The 18,786-nt window shown below is 39.7% G+C and overlaps 1 protein-coding gene across 2 annotated transcripts in view; it reads left to right on the top strand.

Annotated features, from left to right (window-relative positions):
• FBN2 (fibrillin 2) overlaps positions 1-18,372 on the top strand; it is a 239,987-nt gene extending 221,615 nt beyond the window's left edge. For both annotated transcript variants that reach the window (XM_025433409.3, XM_049116030.1), the window contains 9 exons: positions 450-656; positions 1,726-1,851; positions 3,416-3,538; positions 4,872-4,988; positions 5,609-5,737; positions 7,925-8,044; positions 12,530-12,761; positions 13,893-14,064; positions 16,467-18,372. In XM_025433409.3, the coding sequence (XP_025289194.2) occupies positions 450-656; positions 1,726-1,851; positions 3,416-3,538; positions 4,872-4,988; positions 5,609-5,737; positions 7,925-8,044; positions 12,530-12,761; positions 13,893-14,064; positions 16,467-16,841 (1,601 nt within the window). In that variant the 3' untranslated portion in view covers positions 16,842-18,372. The remainder of the gene's footprint in view (positions 1-449; positions 657-1,725; positions 1,852-3,415; positions 3,539-4,871; positions 4,989-5,608; positions 5,738-7,924; positions 8,045-12,529; positions 12,762-13,892; positions 14,065-16,466) is intronic.
• Positions 18,373-18,786: the final 414 nt, after the last annotated feature.

Here is an 18,786-nt window from a genome sequence, read left to right as displayed (position 1 = left end):
TTAAAAAGAAATCATTTAATTTGATTTTTATTTTGTGTTCTACAGGAATGGTAGTTTACTACTATCAGTTGCTGATGGGTTGAAGAAAAAGAAACAAATCTATTTCTTTTTTTGTTTGTTTCTAAATTTTTTTTCTATTTTTTTTATTGGAGTTCAGTTTGCCAACATACAGCATATCACCCAGTGCTCCATCTATTTCTTAAGCACAGTATCGTTTTTTGTTGAATTTAATAGATTCTCTGTAGTAAAAGAACACACTGTGGACTCATTCTCCAACTTTATAATCGTGAAGCTATCTTAAACAGTGTGGTTATTCATATACAAGAACACTTATCTTTGAAAAACTTTTTGCCAGGAAGAAAAACATTGACTATCCTGTTTTATTTGAAGGTGAAGATGAAGTGTCGGTTCCGTGTCATTGATGCTTATTACCTACATTGTTATTTCAGACAATCGACAGGGACTCTGCTTTGCAGAGGTATTGCAGACAATGTGTCAGATGGCGTCCAGCAGCCGCAATCTTGTCACCAAGTCAGAATGCTGCTGTGATGGGGGACGAGGCTGGGGTCACCAGTGTGAGCTTTGCCCACTTCCTGGAACTGCCCAGTACAAAAAAATATGTCCTCATGGCCCAGGATATACCACCGATGGAAGAGGTACGGAGCTGAGGAAATTTGTGCACATTTTCGGTACAGTGGATTGATTCCGATTAATTTAAAGGAAAAGTGAAAAATTGATATGATAGCTAAAATATTTGTTAGTATATGTGCTTGTATGTGCTTTTTGCTAATGATTAAGAGATGTTAAAAGATGTACTCTTCATACTGAATCTAAGAGGTAGAATTTCTTAGGAAGCTGAAGCACAAAGTTTAGGTGACAGTAAGTCATTTTCCTGATATCACACCCTTTCTAAGGTTTGGACTTAGGAGTGGAACATACCTGTCTGACCCCAAAGGCCATGCCTGTAACCCCCAAACTATACTTGCTTTATTTAAATAAGTGTTGCTCATTTGAGTGTACACAGGGACTAAGTCTGTTTGCCACATATTTACAAAGCAGCAGGTCTCAGAATTGGTTAGCAGTTTCCAGGTTTTTTTTTTTTTTTTTTTTCCTCCCTGAGTCCATTCCTCATTTAAGGAATTTCTATCAATCTAAAGACTAACTTGGAGGAAATTCTAGCCTCTGACCTATTATTTCTCTTTGTTTCAGGCTTTTTTTTTTTTTTAAACCACTTGATAGACTAGTGTCCTGAAAAAAAAAATACCATTTTCTTCCATTACTGTACAGACTATTGGCCCTGGGCCCGATTACTCTGCTAATGAAACCCTTTCTTCAGAAAGTCTAATCCAAGTGTGGATGTGAGGTCCAGGCGTGGGAAATCACCACAAATCCCAGATTAGTTGGACTTCAGAGAGGTAGCTTTCTACATCCCGCCAAAATAATTCATACTTAGATTGTAAAATGAGTAGACTGCAGCAGGGCTTTCAACAGAGACTCCATTTATTTGCCTCTTCCAACCGCTGCAGAATATTCTTGCTTTCCTTCGCTGTTCCCATTCACCAGAATGATGAAAAGGTACTGGAGCGCTGTGGTGACTGTTGGTTGCTAGTTATTTCACGTCAGCTCTGTTGTTTCTCTTAGGCTCTGAGCAGTTTTCTCCTTGCATATATATATATATTAACTTGTGTATTTGTTTTTATTTGGGTTCTTTTTTCCCATCCACAGATATTGATGAATGTAAGGTGATGCCAAACCTCTGCACCAGTGGTCAGTGCATCAATACCATGGGCTCATTCCGCTGCTTCTGCAAGGTTGGCTACACGACAGACATCAGCGGCACCTCGTGTGTAGGTAAGGCAAGGCGTCTGTCCGTCTGGGGCGAGGGTGACTACTGTTTCCTACCAGTCGCTGCTGGCAACACAGTAGGTGTACCCATAGAGAGTTGGCATGTACCTTTCCTACAGTCATGCTGTGGCTCTCAGTAATGCAGTTCCTGATGCCATACTCACTGTCCTTGTGACACACAACTCTTCATCAGTAAGTGTTCAGTCAGGGAAGCAGAAAAAGTTTTTTTAAAAAACCATTATTTCACCATTTTATATTTTAATTTAAAATTATAGGTGCACCTTGTCTAGTTCTTGATGATGAAAGAAAAGGGCTTCTGATAATGAGCATGTGTTTTAGCATACGTACAGAGCGCGCATTGTGCTTGCTCCTTGTTGCTGGTTTTTTGCATAAAACCTATGACTTAAGCCTCATGTGAAAATTACCAGTTGCAAAGCAGTGTCTGTACAGAAACCACCTACATTTTTACAGTCTCTTTTTCTAATCTGATCTTTTACCATCTCACCCACACTATTGCTACACCAGTCAAGGGCAGGGAGTGGGAGGCTTGCTTCTAATGAGTCTTTCCAAAGCATTTGACAGAATTTTCAGTGAAGGAGAAAAGCCTCTTCTCCTCCATATTTAATCCACTTGCATGTTATTCCATCAAAGTATCTATTGTAATAAATGCCCCTGACATGAAAAGGTTCATAGAAACCAAACTGATCCTGAGTAAGCATCGACGCACTTGGTTGGGCAAGAGAGCACACGATCATGAGCTTCCAGCATTCTGGGGGCATCAGTCAGTATGTTTTATGAGGAAATGAGGATGGTCTGCTGTCCATCAGTCCCAGCAGAAAAAAGGTAGCCTATTCAAGGGAGGATGATTTCAGGACAGTTGTTTTGGTTAAAGATGTGAACAGAGCATGTAGAATCCATGAGGCATGGTGCCATATCTGGGCCACAAGAAAAGAGGGAGATGTTTCTGAACCTGGAAGGAGAAAGTTGTGCACAGAGGGCCGCTTTGACAGATGCTGTGACCTGTGATCCAGTGACCCAGAGCCCAAGCCATCTTGCAGAGAGGGGGTGGAAGTTGGAGGACAAGGGGAAGGAGAGCCTTCTGGTGGTGTGCATGCCATCCAGCTGCCGGGACCCAAGAGCAGGGTGCGCCTGGGTGAGGCTCTGGCTCTGGAGTGGCAAGCCTCAGGTCCCCATGGTGCTCGGCATGTCAGCTAACAACTGAAAAGAACGTCTTCATATCCATGTGTCAGAGGAAAGAAACTCTTACTTGTAAGAGAATGATCCTTGAGCTGTAAACCCAAGTACATAATTCTAAAGAAGGCAGTGGATTTTTTTTTGAAACTGGACAGTTGTCTATATGCTACCTTTACCCAAGAACCCTAGATCGATCTACAGAGTAAACCAATATGTTATTTTCAAGAAAACTGTTCTGGGCATCTTTTCTCCTTAGCTCTTCTTCCATTTTAAGTTGAAGAAGAAAGGAAATAGGTGAAGTAAGGATGTAGAGGGAAGAAAGAGGCCAGTTGTTCCTTGAAACTAGGAATTTACTCTTGACATCACTTTCACTTAGATCTTGACGAATGTTCCCAGTCCCCGAAACCATGCAACTTCATCTGCAAGAACACCGAGGGGAGTTACCAGTGCTCGTGTCCTCGGGGCTATGTCCTACAAGAGGATGCAAAGACGTGCAAAGGTGAGGGTAGCGTCCCCAGCATTTCTGACCCTTTGTCTCTCCTTTCAGATCCAAATTCAGCTGGTCAGGGACTGGTTCACCTGCACTGCCTTCATGAAAGCCTGTCTTCCTAGGGGCCACTTTATGAGTTACAGAAAATTTTTCCAGAGGACACATTTTAGGAGGAAGGGAGAATTAAAGCCCTAATTAGATCTGCTTGCTTCTTAGAGCAGACCACGCAAATGGATAATTAAATGAAATTAAAGCCAAAAATATTGGTGAGGGAAGAGATTGAAACAAGCACCTAAAATAAGATTTCTTTTGCTGCTTATCTAGGATTTTATTTCCTCTCAATTATCTTTATTACACATTTACTGCAGAAGATTGAAAATGCATGGGTGAATTTTTTTGGCATAGGTAGTATTAAAAGTAATTATCAAACTAAATTAGACAATTACTATCACTCCAGTGCTATACTCATGCATTCAGTTTTATTGTAAACCTCGCCTGTGTGAAATGAATGGATTGAGGAAATTCCTAACTGATTAAATTTTTGAAATACAAGTTATTCTTAAGAAGATGAAATTTTATTTCCAAGGAGAAAATAATAATAATTATAGCAAGCAGTACTGTTCTCTTAGATCTATTTAGTGAACCATTATGAGTCAATTTAATTTTTCATGTTATTAGGAGTGCAATAGTGTGTGTTTAAGCTTTAAAATAATGAATTAGTGTTATATATATCTTATATTGCTTTGTACATTTAAATATATTATCCCATATTAAGTTTTAATCTAACCAAAATCACATTTCAAGTTTTCTATTAGTATAGTCCAAATATAAATTCAGTTTATCACCAGGATTACAGATGCTGTATTTTTGCTTTCTCTGATATTTATCACAGTGTTTTCATTTGGATCCTGAGAGCCTGACTCTATGCTTGTTTTCAGACTTTCATCAATTTCCAGCTTCTGTTTTATTTTTATTTAAGGAGTAAGTGACAAGGCATGTACTAAACTGTGCACTAAATACAACAACTATAACCTTGGGATATTCACTTTGAGAATAGTTCACAGAAACCACCATGGCTCATCCATTCAGTTTCTTATTTTAAGAAAACTTTGTGTTACATATCACCTTAGCCATCCTATCTGAGTTGCCCATAATATCGATGCTGCTTAAGTCTGTGAAAAAGAAATTACTTTCATATGCCTGTGGAAGTCTGTCTGTAAAGCTTCCAGCAAAATTCAACAAAACTCCTGAATAGAACATATACACATCGTGTAGCTTCATAAGAAAGGATGCAGAACCAGGTAACCCTGCTCTGATTTTTACTGGTTTCTCTTTCACTCAGACCTTGATGAATGTCAAACCAAACAACACAACTGCCAGTTCCTCTGTGTCAACACTCTGGGAGGTTTTACCTGTAAATGTCCACCTGGCTTTACACAGCACCATACCGCTTGCATTGGTAAGACGAAACTACAAGTGGGAAGCTTTGTTTATTCTGGGTAGATGCATTAAAATTGTACTTAAAACAGTAGAATATTGAAAGGCTCAGTACTTCTATTTAGAACCAATATGATATAATTACTGGTCTAGAAATGTTGCTAAGAATGTAGGTGTTTTTTCATAAGAACAGTATCCAAAGGGGAAAAAAAAATACACGAGGTTCAAGCTTATTTAAAGTCCGACACATGTATAGTAGGCATATTACAAACAGTACCTTTATGTTGCATAACCACGTGTTCAGACTAAATATGAATAAAGGCTCATTGTAATTTAGAACATGCTAATGAACATGGTAGGTTACTTCATGTTAGAAGACACATATTAAGAATCTTTTAGTCTGCATTATCAAAAACCGTGTCCTCAGTTGACCCAAGATAATACTCTAATTTCACCTCTCTCGAAATAGTCTTTCTCTTGCCACTTTTGCCTCTACCCAGACAGTGAATCCTGGCATACATTTCCCTAAAGTTTTCACATCTTGCAACTTAGACTTTCATGCCTCAGTTTTCACTTCATGTAGTGAAATCTGAGTCATGTAATGATTGGGAAGCTTGACACTCCTCCTTCTTGCTTTGCTAGACAACAATGAATGTGGGTCTCAGCCTTCACTCTGTGGAGCAAAGGGAATCTGTCAAAACACGCCTGGAAGTTTCAGCTGCGAATGCCAAAGAGGGTTCTCTCTTGATGCCACTGGACTGAACTGTGAAGGTGAGTTTACTTGCTCAAAAATCCTTAATCTAATACAGCAAACTATTTTTCTTTTAACTTCCAAGCCATTAAAATGAGATCATTTCAAAAGGGAAAAAAAAAGTATTTATGAAATAGAACTCAGCAATTGATTTTCATTCATACATTTTCATATATCATGTTGGGGGCAGAGGAAGACTTTAATATTATAGGACAAAAATTCTATATGAAATGGGCTTTGAAGTAACTGAGGTCTTTACCTAATTACTGATCTAAAGAAAAAAAAAACGAAAAAGGAATTCTGTAGCTAATATGGTATACAGTAGTGTACAAATATTTCAGAAAAAAAAGATGGACTTTTGTTGCATGATGACTAAATGTATGAAAGTTAAGTGTAAGAAGGGACCCAGTTATCAAAGAGAATTGTAAAATGTGTGAAAAGCACTGGGGAATGTGATTGCTATTTCCATTTTATTTGTTCTGAGACTCCTGATTCATGTTCTTCTCTACAGTGGGCATTTTCTATCAAGCCACTCTTCCAAATAGGTATTTCCTGTAAAGTCAAAGGAGGCATTTAACTGGGACTAAAATAAGAATCTGCCTATACTCAACAAAATATTACACTGTTCCCCAGGATCTCCATTGGAAGTGCTAGTACAGAATTGGTACCTTTTACAAAATACTCATGCCAGGGATTATAAGACTATACACATCCCCTTATATTTTTATAAACTGTTGCAATTTAAGTCTTTATTGATTTTAGTCCCCTTTTATTATTCTTAGAAATTTATGAATCTGGATTCTAGAAATATATTCATAGTTTTTAATATACTCTTTATAAGAAGTATAGGACATTTATAAATCTCATATGTAGCCAAGAAAAATTCAATTTTAAAAATTTCCATTTTAACGTTTTATATTTGAAGCCCTTGAAACTTTTAAAGTATGCTGAACATACAGCTGCTTGCCACGTGTGAGTTCAGCCTGTGACCATCCACATAAGATACCATTTATTAATTATCCATATAAATTTGTTATATACACATCAAACATGCCAATTTTATTTCACTCTTTATGAGTAGATTTCAAAGCCTCAGTTGTCATTCCAGAAGAGTATGCATGTATGGACAAAGAAATTTTTCCATATGTTGTAACAATACCACATCATATCTAAAAATAACATATTTAAATATTTTAATTTTGTATCTAATCTCAAATGGTAATAAAAATTTTTGTGTGCTTAACAGTTATACTTTTTAGGTATCTCTGTAGTGCTTGTATCCTCCCACGTGATCTTTTTTGAAAGATTGATTGATTTGATTTATTTGAGAGCACAAGCAAGTATGAGTGGAAGGGGCAGAGGAAGAGAGAATCTCAAGCCAACTCTGCGCTAAATGCAGAGTCCCATTAGGGCTCAATATCAAGTCCCTGAGATCACAACCTGAGCTGAAACCAAGAGTCTGACATTTAACCATCTGTGCCACCCAGGTGCCCCTCGAACATGAGGATTAGAAGTCTGAATCACTTTTGAATCTACTGGAATATAAAATGCAAATATATTTATATCACCTACCAAATAAGTCACACCATATGCAGTTAATCCATCCAAAACATGTAACATTTGTGGTTGCTATTGTTGATTTGCTGAAATGAAGATGTTATTTCAAGAGCTGACAGGGATGGTCGGGTGGACAGCATAACAAGGTGGGTTCTGGGGCAACTGGGTGGCTCAGTCGATTAAAGCAACCCACTCTTGGTTTCAGCTCAGGTCAAAATCTCAGGGTTGTGGGATCAAGCCCCACATGGGGCTCCACAATCAGCAGGGAGTCTGCTTGGGTTTCTGTCTCCCTCTCCCTTTGCCCCTCCCCCCACCTCTCTCAAGTAAATAAATCTTGAAGAAGAAGAAGAAGAAGAAGGAGGAGGAGGAGGAGGAAGAAGGAAGAAGAAAAAGAAGAAAGAAAGAAGGAGGAGGAGGAGGAGGAAAGAAGGAAAGAAGAAGAAGAAGAAGAAAGAGTGGGCTCCTATCTCAGAACCATTCTTTGTATCACCGCTGACTAATACCCATGTGACTTGGAAAAACTCCCAGCCTCTCTGTGTGTCTTATTTATTAGTTCCCCTGATAATAGTTAAGCCAGGTTGTATTTGGAGTGCATTTAAGAACAGTAGAGGAAAGGGTGCGTAAATACCATGCTGGGATTGTTTTTGCAGATGTGGATGAATGTGATGGAAACCACAGGTGCCAGCATGGCTGTCAGAACATCCTGGGAGGCTACAGATGCGGCTGCCCTCAAGGGTATATTCAGCATTACCAGTGGAATCAGTGTGTTGGTGAGTGCTCTCTGGTTACATAGCATCTGCTTTTCTTACCTTAAGGTATCTTTGTGTAAGATGAACAAATAATAAAGGTTGATGTTTCAGTGTAGCCTTTGAATCCTAGAACTTTAACACCAGTCCTTCTGAGGGATGCACAGGGATCCGTGACACTAGTCTCTGTATTTGTGTTTGAAAATATCCAGAATACAAATGTTGTTTTAAGATACCCAAAAGGTAACTAAACTAGAGCTTTTATAAACTTAACTTTCTGAAGATGTTGTCAAGATTCATCATTTGCCAAGGTCAGGGGCTTTTCTTCATCAGTCTCTTATCTTTAGATTTGGGGTTGAAGAACTGCTCTTCCATCTCTTTCATATGAATCTAAATGAATTCAGATCAGCTTAATGAGGACTATCCCTCTGTGCTTTCCAGTTACATAGATTTAATGAAGAAGGTTAAGTATTTGAAGGTAGAAAAAGTACCTAGTTAGGGCTAATTCTGTTGAAAACTCTAGACAAAAGAGTTTGTAAAATAAAATCTGTAGGCCGTCAGCCCTGTTCTGGCATTGATAATAGTCAGTGGAAATTCTCCTTTTAAGGGGAGATTGATCAAAGAGAACAGTATTCTGTACTTGAATAGCCAGCTGATTCACTTAGCATATGCCTCATTTCTTGGCTCCACCTGAATGCACTTCATAGACCTGCCATCCAACATATTGTGACATCAGATGCCAGCCTAAAGGGGAGCTGTGGTCCTGCAGAGAAACCACGGGGTGCTTTCCTGTGCCTTTGCAGTGATTAAATTACCACACGTGTTTTTCAGATATTTCACTGTGAGCATTCACTAAATAAATTAATCTGATTTTATCCTTTGTGGTCTTCTCAAAAGAAATTTCTAATGACAGTTTAGTGAATTGAGAAGAGAAAATCAAGATAAATTTCCTAGGAGGGAAGCCAATTCAGTGAAAGTCACAGAGATGCTCTGGTCTTGTGCCAAGCCAAAGACAGATGCTTTGTCACCCCACAAATAGACACCCGGACAGAGAAATGCAGAAGCCATTGATGATCAAGAAGTTACGAACAGATTTTCAAGGATTATTAGGCAGTCAATCAAAATGATTTCCTAAGTTTACATTTCTTTTCTTCCCACACAAAAATGTTGCCAAAGTCCTTAGGCCCTCATTTCTTGATTTATAAACAGAGGCATAGTATAAGCACACTCTTCAGAATATAGAGAACAGTACATTTTTAGATAGCTGTTAAAGCAGTTTAAAATAATTATATTGCTTTGTTTACTAAGCAAAGTGGAAAGACTCACCTTTTATAAAATAACATGGACTTCTTGGCTAATTTGGTGGGTCTTAAGGCAAAAGAATGATCTTCTAATACTTCATAGGTGTCAGCCTGTTAAATAAAAATCTCTTTTATTTATTTATTTATTTATTTATTTATTTATTTATTTATTTATTCATGACAGACACACAGAGAGAGAGAGAGAGAGAGAGAGAGAGGCAGAGACACAGGCAGAGGGAGAAGCAGGTTCCATGCAGGGAGCCTGACATGGGACTCGATCCCAGGTCTCCAGGATCATGCCCTGGGCTGAAGGCGGCGCTAAACCGCTGGGCCACCAGGGCTGCCCTAGAAATCTCATTTTTAAATTGATCCTCAGTATAATATAAGTAAGAGCATACATAGAGAATCATCTCAATTTCCAAGTTTTTAAGTTTTCTGAAGCTTCTTCCTATAAAACATCTAGAACAAAAAGGGCTGTAGAGTTTTTCAAAAAATCAGTCTGACTTGAAAATCAACACCGTATGGTACATCCTAATTCCCTTTTGAAGTGCCTCTGAGTAGGCACTTCAGCAAGGCAGTCACCCTACAGCAGCTCACACAGTATGACAGCAGGGATTTATTTTGAAAGGTTCTAGATTCACCTGTGCAGGATTGAGGACTCAAGGTGGTCCCTACTTTAATTGCTGACTTCCTGGCCTTGAATCCACATAATTCCAGTTGGAATTTTAACCCAAATATATGGCAGAGATAGAATTAAATAAACCATCAGGAACTAATAAAAGCAGCATGTTACCAAAAGAATAAGACTTATGACAAAATGCAAATTGAAAGGCCACAAATTATTTTTATCTGTTCCTGCATGTGTGAATATCACTAGTCATTTCATAGGCTCGAGGAGGGATGTGCAGAATGAACAGTTTCAGATTTATGTGATCTCTCAGTAAATGAGCAAAACTGTTCCGAGTCAATGCATCAGATAATTTAAGTAATGTTAAACTGTTAATACTACTGCCAACTTAAGGAAAATGGACAGTTTTTGTATTAATACTGAAAAAAAAAACAGTTTTAATTCAAATGAATACTTTAAGATATTCCCAGTCACTTGCCAGAGAACACCTATACCATTCTGGTACATAGACTACAGATGTATAGGAAGGTAACATTTCTAAAATGTTTACAAGCATTATGATTATTCAAAATTGAAAATAAGTGAATATTAACATTTGCTCATGAAGAAAAATAATGTATCAGTGAAGTTTTTGGTTTTGTAGTATTCATTAACTCCCACTTGCTTCTGTGGTCGCTTCAAAATAATGTGAACACAGCTTGGTGAAGCGTGAGTCTGTTCCAAGTACGTATGCAGCATGAACATATTTTCAAAGTGAGATTACCTGCATCCATAAAAATACACCACGATGTACATTTGTAACATACAAACATGAACTACAGCATGGTGCTTACAGAAACATTACACACTTTTAAATGTTCTTGTCAGTAATACGTAAATGACATTTACTGAAGTAATGGGTTTTGCCTGATAATTTCTCTCCCTAACACCATGTCCAATACTATATTCATAGCAGGACCATTTTCTTAATTATAACCTAATTTACATTCTCTGTTACGAGAGAAGTACTGGATATAAATGTCAGATTTAATGATTAAAGCAGATAAGCCTCCGTAGCAGAATGCCCAGTCTTTCATATACAGAAATAAAACAGCAGTTAGGTCTATGTCGTAGGTAGCCTGGTGATTAAGAATTCATTTAAATACTTTCTCCTCATGAAATGAAGACTAAGAATTTATACATATTAGGTAATCCTAGCAGGTTTCATATCTAGAATTCTCTCTTTGTTGGCCTGATTTAATTCTGAAACTGTAATCATAACACACAAGTTACCTAATAATATCTGCCCTTTAAAACAAAACAAAACAAAACAAAAATATCTGCCCTTTCAGTAACCTGTGTGTGCTGTACTTAATGGAGTTATATTTCCTGTCTGAGAAGCCTGGGCACTGAGAGACTGTCTGCATCCTCCATAATCTCACTGAGCTACTGCAGATATGCACTTCCCTGGAGCTGTGGCAGCCCAGACACACATCTACTTGCAAATGGACCATTTCCCCACGTGGGCTGAAACATAAACTTGTCACATATTCGGTAAACAGACACACTGTGCTCATTGGAGTCACAAGAATCCAAAAGAATTCCATGGAACAGATGTGACTTCTGCCCAGGGTGAACTGTGGATTATAATAAAGCCCAAAGGAGTCAAGCCACATGCTATATATATCAACCAGACAGTTAGAGGAAAATTGCAATCTCCAAAGTTAAAAAGCACAATCAGGCTTTAATTTTATAAAAGTAAGAGCAACTGAAAGTATAACCTATAATTATCCTACATCAGGAATTTACAGTGTAAGGTTAGTTATTAAACAAGCAAAACTTAGGTCAGCTGATGGCTGGATGCAAACCTCTCTCAGAAGACACAGTGTGCGCCTCATGGGTTCTCAAGTAGTAAAAGCATACTAAATTTTCAGTCGAACAGATTCAATTAAATAATGTTTCTTTCAATTATTTTAATTGAGTACTTAAAATTTTATGTATATTTTCTCTTCATATAGAATGAATTTGGGAATTCGGGTTGTTGTTGTTTTTTTTTAATTGAGATATAATTCACATGCCATAAAATCTTTTCAAAATGTGTACAGTGGTGGTCAGTATATTCTCACCATCACCATCACCACAATTTCATCACCCCAGAAAGATACTCTATACCCATAAGCAGACATTCTCTGTTTTTCCCTCCCTGCAGCCCCTGGAAACTAGTGATCTACTTTCTAACTCCATGGAACTGAGATTCAGACTTTTGAAATAACCTTCAGTTCAGAGAATAAAAGTAGAAGGACTACAGATGTCTCTCTCCAAGGGTTGCCATCATATTGAGAAACGTAGCCCAAACAGAGCATAAAAGGGTAGAGCAAGGATTTTTTAAAGCCATATTTTAGGGGGATTCTTTGGGTTTTGGTGTTTTGTTTTGTTTTTTCTAATTTTATATGTTTTGCCAATCAACCATCAGAATAAACATTTTTAAAATATGGTTCTAGAGATATTTCCCCGTAAAAACCGTCGTGACTTTGACACTGGGCTCTTCTTCACCTCAGCGCCCCTCCCCCCACATAAGAGCTTCTTCCTTTGTGCCCCTAGACGAGAACGAATGCTCCAATCCCAATGCCTGCGGCTCTGCTTCCTGCTACAACACCCTTGGAGGTTACAAATGCGTCTGTCCCTCTGGGTTCTCCTTTGACCAGTTCTCCAGTGCCTGCCACGACGTCAATGAGTGCTCCTCCTCCAAGAACCCCTGCAATTATGGCTGCTCCAACACGGAAGGGGGCTATCTCTGTGGCTGCCCTCCCGGGTACTACAGAGTGGGACAGGGGTAAGGCTCCAGGGAAGCAGGCGTGGTCCTGGCACAGCAGGGAAGTGAGTGGTGATTAAAAGTCTAGGAGGCAAGAGGACTGCTCAGAGGACTCCGGGTAATGGGAACAAGTACCATCAGGAAGGTACATGGGTTATGTCAGTGCAGCAGGATCGCCTCCTTTGTGGTGACCGTAAGGCCAACTTAGATACAGAGATCACTCGCTTGCCCCTCAGAACAGCCTACATTGATTCAGTCAGATTCCTCCAAGCCGAGACAAAGAGATGTTTAAAAATGCTGCTCCCATGTTCCCATTGACATGAAATATGACGAGTGCTAGCCCAGGGGTCCCTAAGGAAGGAGTCTGTCCCTCCCTTTGCTCATCTGGCTTTATACAGCATAGAGAGTATGTGTCTGGTTCATGTGGCACCATCTAGGCTGGGTCCCTTCCAGCTAATGGCACTCTCCCAAGTGAGCCGTCTCAAGTCCTGTTGGCTGCGGTGGAGGTACTGGCTACCTGCAGCCTTCCATCAAGGCAGCTGGCCCTCACAGCACAGAGGATGGGAATGTACGAGTCAGTCAGGGTCACCTTTCCCAGAAAGAGCAGTGAGTGAGTCAGGCATTGAGGGGTGTAGACTAATCTGTCTACCACTGGTACCTAATAATGCTTGAAACCAGTCTTGGTCCAGACAAGGGTCATTTTGAGCCAACTCAGTGACTCTCACTACCCATAATGGGAGCTCAGAAATCTCAAAAGTTACAGCAAAGAGCTTTTTAAAGAGCAGTAAGCACAGGCTTTAAGCTTATAAAGTAACAGAAATTCTCTTTGAATTCTCTTTTGCAATTCATAATTTGCTCTTTTTTTTTCCTTCTTGATGTAACAATACCTGAGTTGCTTCGGTCTAATTAGGATTGAAAATTCGAGAAACCTGGAGCTCACTCTCAGAAGAATTTTGATGTTCAGAATGAGGGAGAACCTCATGTTTTAAGTGTTGAAGGAAAGAATTACCAAGAATATTGAGGTTTTCATGTTTAAAGCTTAGAGTTTACTTCATTGGCTCCTTGTTTCTGAAGTCCCTGCTCTACCACTGGAAAACTATGGTCATGGTTAATGGTGAAGTCTAACCATGCCTTGCTTCTCATTGCAAATAGCCACTGTGTCTCAGGAATGGGATTTAACAAAGGGCAGTACCTGTCCCTGGATGCAGAGGTCGACGAGGAAAATGCTCTGTCCCCAGAAGCATGCTATGAGTGTAAGATCAATGGCTACTCTAAGAAAGACGGCAGACAGAAGAGAAGTGTTCAGGAACCTGAACCCACAGCTGTGAGTAAACCTCGCTCTGTTTTGTCACAAGATTTTATCCTTATGCAGTAACACTATGCAGTGAACTTTTTACATAGGTTTTGGCCTCTGTCAAGTTAAAACTTTCTTGTAATGTTATAACTTAATTCACAGACACAATATGGCAGACACACACTAAAATTAGTGGCGTTATTAGCGCAAACACAGGGACTCAGGGAAGAAAACTTTAAGATTCACAGCTTCAAATCCTACATTTTGTTTTTTATTTGTATCAGTGGGGGAAAAAAAAAGGTGTTCATCTAGGAAATAGCAATTTTGATATGATTCAAAAGAACAAATTATTTTGAATTTGTCCAGTTCTATTTTATACAAATGCAGTACACTAGGCTGAATTTAATTTTCAGTGGATAAGCCAACCAGGTCTCATATTCTGTGACATTTATTAGATAAGTGTTCTTCCCATAAAAAATTTTATCTCCAAGTAAAGTATATTTTGTAAGAAACTAGAGATCCAAATTGCCTGCTGGTGGTTCTTTGCTATTGATAGCATTTAACTGAGTAGTTAAAAGGGAGGGCCATGACTATGTGGTTTTCCCCACTTATTATCCATGTCACATGGAGCATGTTCACTTAACTTCTCTTTGCCTCAATTTTTTCACTGTAAAATAGGATTAAAAAACTTTGGGGGCACCTAGATGGGCTCCGTTGGTTAAGCATCTGACTCGATCTCAGCTCAGGTCTTGATCTTAGGGTTTTGAGGTTAAACCCAATTGGGCTTTACACCGGGCCTTCTTTAAAAAAAAAAAAAAAATCTTACCTTGAAGGCTGACAAAATTGAATTGAAACAGTGTTACAGTGTAAACAGTGTTTACCTGTTAGTAAATGTCACCAAAATAATATCTGGTAACCAAAGATGTTGATGATTTTCCCAAAGATCAGGAATAGCACCACCCTCTTCAGATAACATTGCAAAATTCTCCCACCAAAAAACCCCTAGGCAACAACTAACTGGCTGTGTGAGTTGACCATATTGCTTCAGTTTTCTGGGCCTCTGAAGCTTTCCCAATCCATAAGGCTAGATTTCTTTAGCCAAAATGTTTATGGTTCTATTTTATAATAATAATCAGGCCAGTGTTAGATTTACCTTAAGTTGACTTAGGTACTAACAGATGTTTAAATATGGCAACTGAGTTATTCATCAAGTACCCCTAACTACAAATCCGGAAATCTTGCTTATGAAACCTTCCCATGGTGGTACTGGGGACAAGATTCTGTCTGATGACTGATGGACATGTTTTGTTTTGTTTTCTAAGATTTTATTAATTTATTTGTGAAAGAGAAAGTGTGTGCACAAGTAGGAGGAGGGGTGGAGGGCAAGGGGAGAGAGAATTTCAGGCAGACTCCATGCCAAACATGGAGCCCAGTGTGGGGCTAGATCTCACAACCCAAGCTGAAGTCAAGAATCTGACGCTTAACCAACTGAGCCCCCCAGGCACTTCCAATGGGCACTTATGTGCCACTAGAACCAAGTTCTTACTTAAAGACATCCACTCAAAGCTTTGGATTTCTGCCTGTCTTACAAATAGCATTCTAGGGGCACCCGGGTGGTATAGTTGGTTAGGTGGCTGACTGCTGGTTTTGGCTCGGGTCATGATCTCATGATCCTGGGATCTAACCCTGCATCTAGCTCTGTGCTCACTGTGAAGTCTGCTTTAGGATTCTGTCTTAGTCCCTCTCCCTGCTTGCTCACTCTCTCTCTCTCTCTAAAATAAATAAATAAATTTTTTAAAATAACATAAGATAGCATTCTAAAACCTCCCACCCCTCTGACCAAGTGAGACTTGGTTTGTCTGGGCCCCACCCCACTGATTTTTTACCAAAGCTGGTACAAACTCAAGCCCTGGACTCTGCAAGTGCCTCTGTCTGCACTGATGCTCTCAGTAAATACACTCCACTCATGGTTACCACTCACTTACACATCAAGCCAGGCCATGGGAATTAAAATTGCTCTGGGGGACTGTCCCTACTATTGGCTAAGAGCTGCACTTCTAGTTTAATCGACTGAGCCACCCAGGTGCCCCCTGCACTTCTAGTTTAGATTCCAGCCAAAAAAAATAAAAATTACAGTCATTTCTTCAATTATTTTTCTTATTAGTAAGTATGTTATTTCATAAACTCATCAAAAATATTTTGAAATGTGTAATGCTCTCTGTAGGCTCAACCCTGTTACTGGACCTGGAAAAGGTGAATGAGAGGCTGTACAGCTCTCCAGGCTCTGTGGAGCTGACTTTTCCCCCAGCCGACTCCTGGCTCCAAGGGGACACAGTCGTCACTGTGGCTGCAGCCCTAGCAGCATGTCCCTCCCCAGTCCTCTGGTTGTGCCTTAGACCTTCTTCCCACATCCTTTCCTGCTCTTTCTCCAGGTGGAACACATCAGCCTGGAGAGTGTCGACATGGACAGCCCCATGAAAATGAAGTTCAACCTCTCCGGCCTCGGCTCGAAGGAGCACATCCTGGAACTCATGCCTGCCATCGAGCCCCTTAACAACCACATCCGCTATGTCATCTCCCAAGGGAACGATGAGGGGATCTTCCGCATCCACCAAAGAAACGGGCTCAGCTACTTGCACACAGCCAAGAGGAGGCTCGCGCCCGGCACGTACACACTGGAAATCTCTAGCGTCCCTCTCTACAAGAAGAAGGAGCTTAAGAAACTGGAAGACCGCAATGAGGATGACTACCTCCTAGGGGAGCTCGGGGAGGCTCTCAGAATGAGGCTGCAGATTCAGCTCTATTAATCCCTTCAGACCTGGTTTCAGCCTGCAGAAGCCTGGGAGAAATCGGTGACTAATTGTAAAGAGGGAAAAAAGACAACTTTCGTTTCTTGCCTCCCTGTCTCAGACTGCAGAATGTTGACCCTCCCAGGGAAGGATAATTGAGACTCTGGTATGGCCAAAGATTTGAGTACAAAGGCAACCGTGGTTACTGTATTTTTTATATAACTTCACTTTAAAAATATATTAAAAGAAAACTAAAACTAAATGTTCAAGAGATCAGCATATGGCACTAAATGCACAAAAATAATGTGAGCTTTTTTTTTTTCCTGTTAGCAGTCTGTAACACTTTGGGTATTTTGCTATAGTTGCTAATTAAAAAAAAATATAGATGTTTATTTATTTTTAATGCAGTAATATATGGAGAAATGAACAAACTATGTAAACAAAAAAGGGAAACTCACTTGTTTTTCTTTAGATTTATAAATTTGAGCTATTTCTTTTAGAGGTGCTTTTTAAAAATCCAGTAGATCCAAGAGATGTTTCCTTTGGTTTTCTGCCAGTGGTCCAACTGGTACACATCTGATTATTTTAAAGAAAGCCACACAGAGCTGTATGGGCAGTGTAATCACTAACTTAAAAGACGGCAATGTCATTAGATCCTTCAGAAAGGAGATAAAAGCCAGAGCAGCTCGCTGTGACGATGACAGTCCTCATCACCAGACACACCAGGCAACCGAAGATGAAGCACAACCACTGTAGCAAAATACCTTGACTGCTTGTGAGACCAGTAGCGTTGCAGGCCAAACCGTACTGTATCTCCTTCGTATAACCTCAAGGAAGCACACGTGCTCCCCATCACACCTCATTCCTACCCGGGGTGCGCTGCGCCCCCGCGGTACCGAGGCAGCTGAACTGCCGGTCCTCTGCAAAGGAACGCCTGGCGTTCTGTAGTGTTTGGTGCTGTCTTAGATTAATGGTGCATTTATTATGTTCAAGCTGTTTCAGGATTGCCATATGTGCAAACAAATCATGCAGTACAGCCAAGGAATATATGTTGTTGTTGTTTTTTTAAATCCATTTTTTTTTAGAATTTTCATTAATACTGTAGTTATACACCATATGCCTCGTTTTATCATAGCCTATTGTGTATGAAAGATGTTTGTACAATGAATTGATGTTTAGTTTGCTTTAGTCATTTAAAAAGATTCTGTACCAGGACATGCTATTAAGAGGACGTCCCTGTGTACTTCTCAACCCAAGAACCTGTCCCTGGACCAGTGACCAAACCTCATATGTGAAATGGCCAAAGCACATGCAGGCTCCGGGTTGCTCCTCTCACACCTGTGCTGACCAAAGATTCATAACCAATTATATCCATATCCAGTTGGGGGTTTGTTTTGTTTTGTTTTTTTAATACCTAAAAAAAAAAGAAACTATAAATTTGTAATCAAGTGTTTGTGAGGAAAAACTTATGGTTTTTGGTTTTGTTTGTTTTTGTAGGTCTATGTATCAAATATGACACTTTTCTTGCAATAAAGCTTATTTTGGGGTAGTTTGCTGGCTGAGAGTTTTGTAGGACTATAGCTGTGTTGGCGGAAGGCACTGGGGGCTTTGCTTACAGGGACCTGTATGAAAGTGCCAGAAGGAGAGCCAGGCACAATTACAGGAAAATGAGAGATTGCTGTCCAATCTGTGGCACAAAGTAAACAGGAGTGTTCATGCCCGCGACAAAGTCCTATTCAAGTAGAGGGACAAAATCAAGGCAGTAGGTCCTTCCCTTCCACGTAGATTCTAAGACTCCTCAGAGCCCCACATCTTTCTAGAGACCTGAGAATCTCTTCATGTCATCCTCTAATAGGCGATGGGGACCACCACGTTTAAAGCACCTGTGAGGAAGTAGAACATTCTCTGAGTCTTCCTTCTTTAAGGCTTTTCCTGAACTTGAGTTTTTAAGCCACAGTACAAA

The sequence above is a fragment of the Canis lupus genome, chromosome 11, assembly GCF_003254725.2.
Source record: "Canis lupus dingo isolate Sandy chromosome 11, ASM325472v2, whole genome shotgun sequence".
Taxonomy (NCBI): Eukaryota; Metazoa; Chordata; class Mammalia; order Carnivora; family Canidae; genus Canis; species Canis lupus.
Note: the sequence above shows the minus strand (reverse complement) of the source record. Positions and strands in the feature narration are given on the sequence as shown.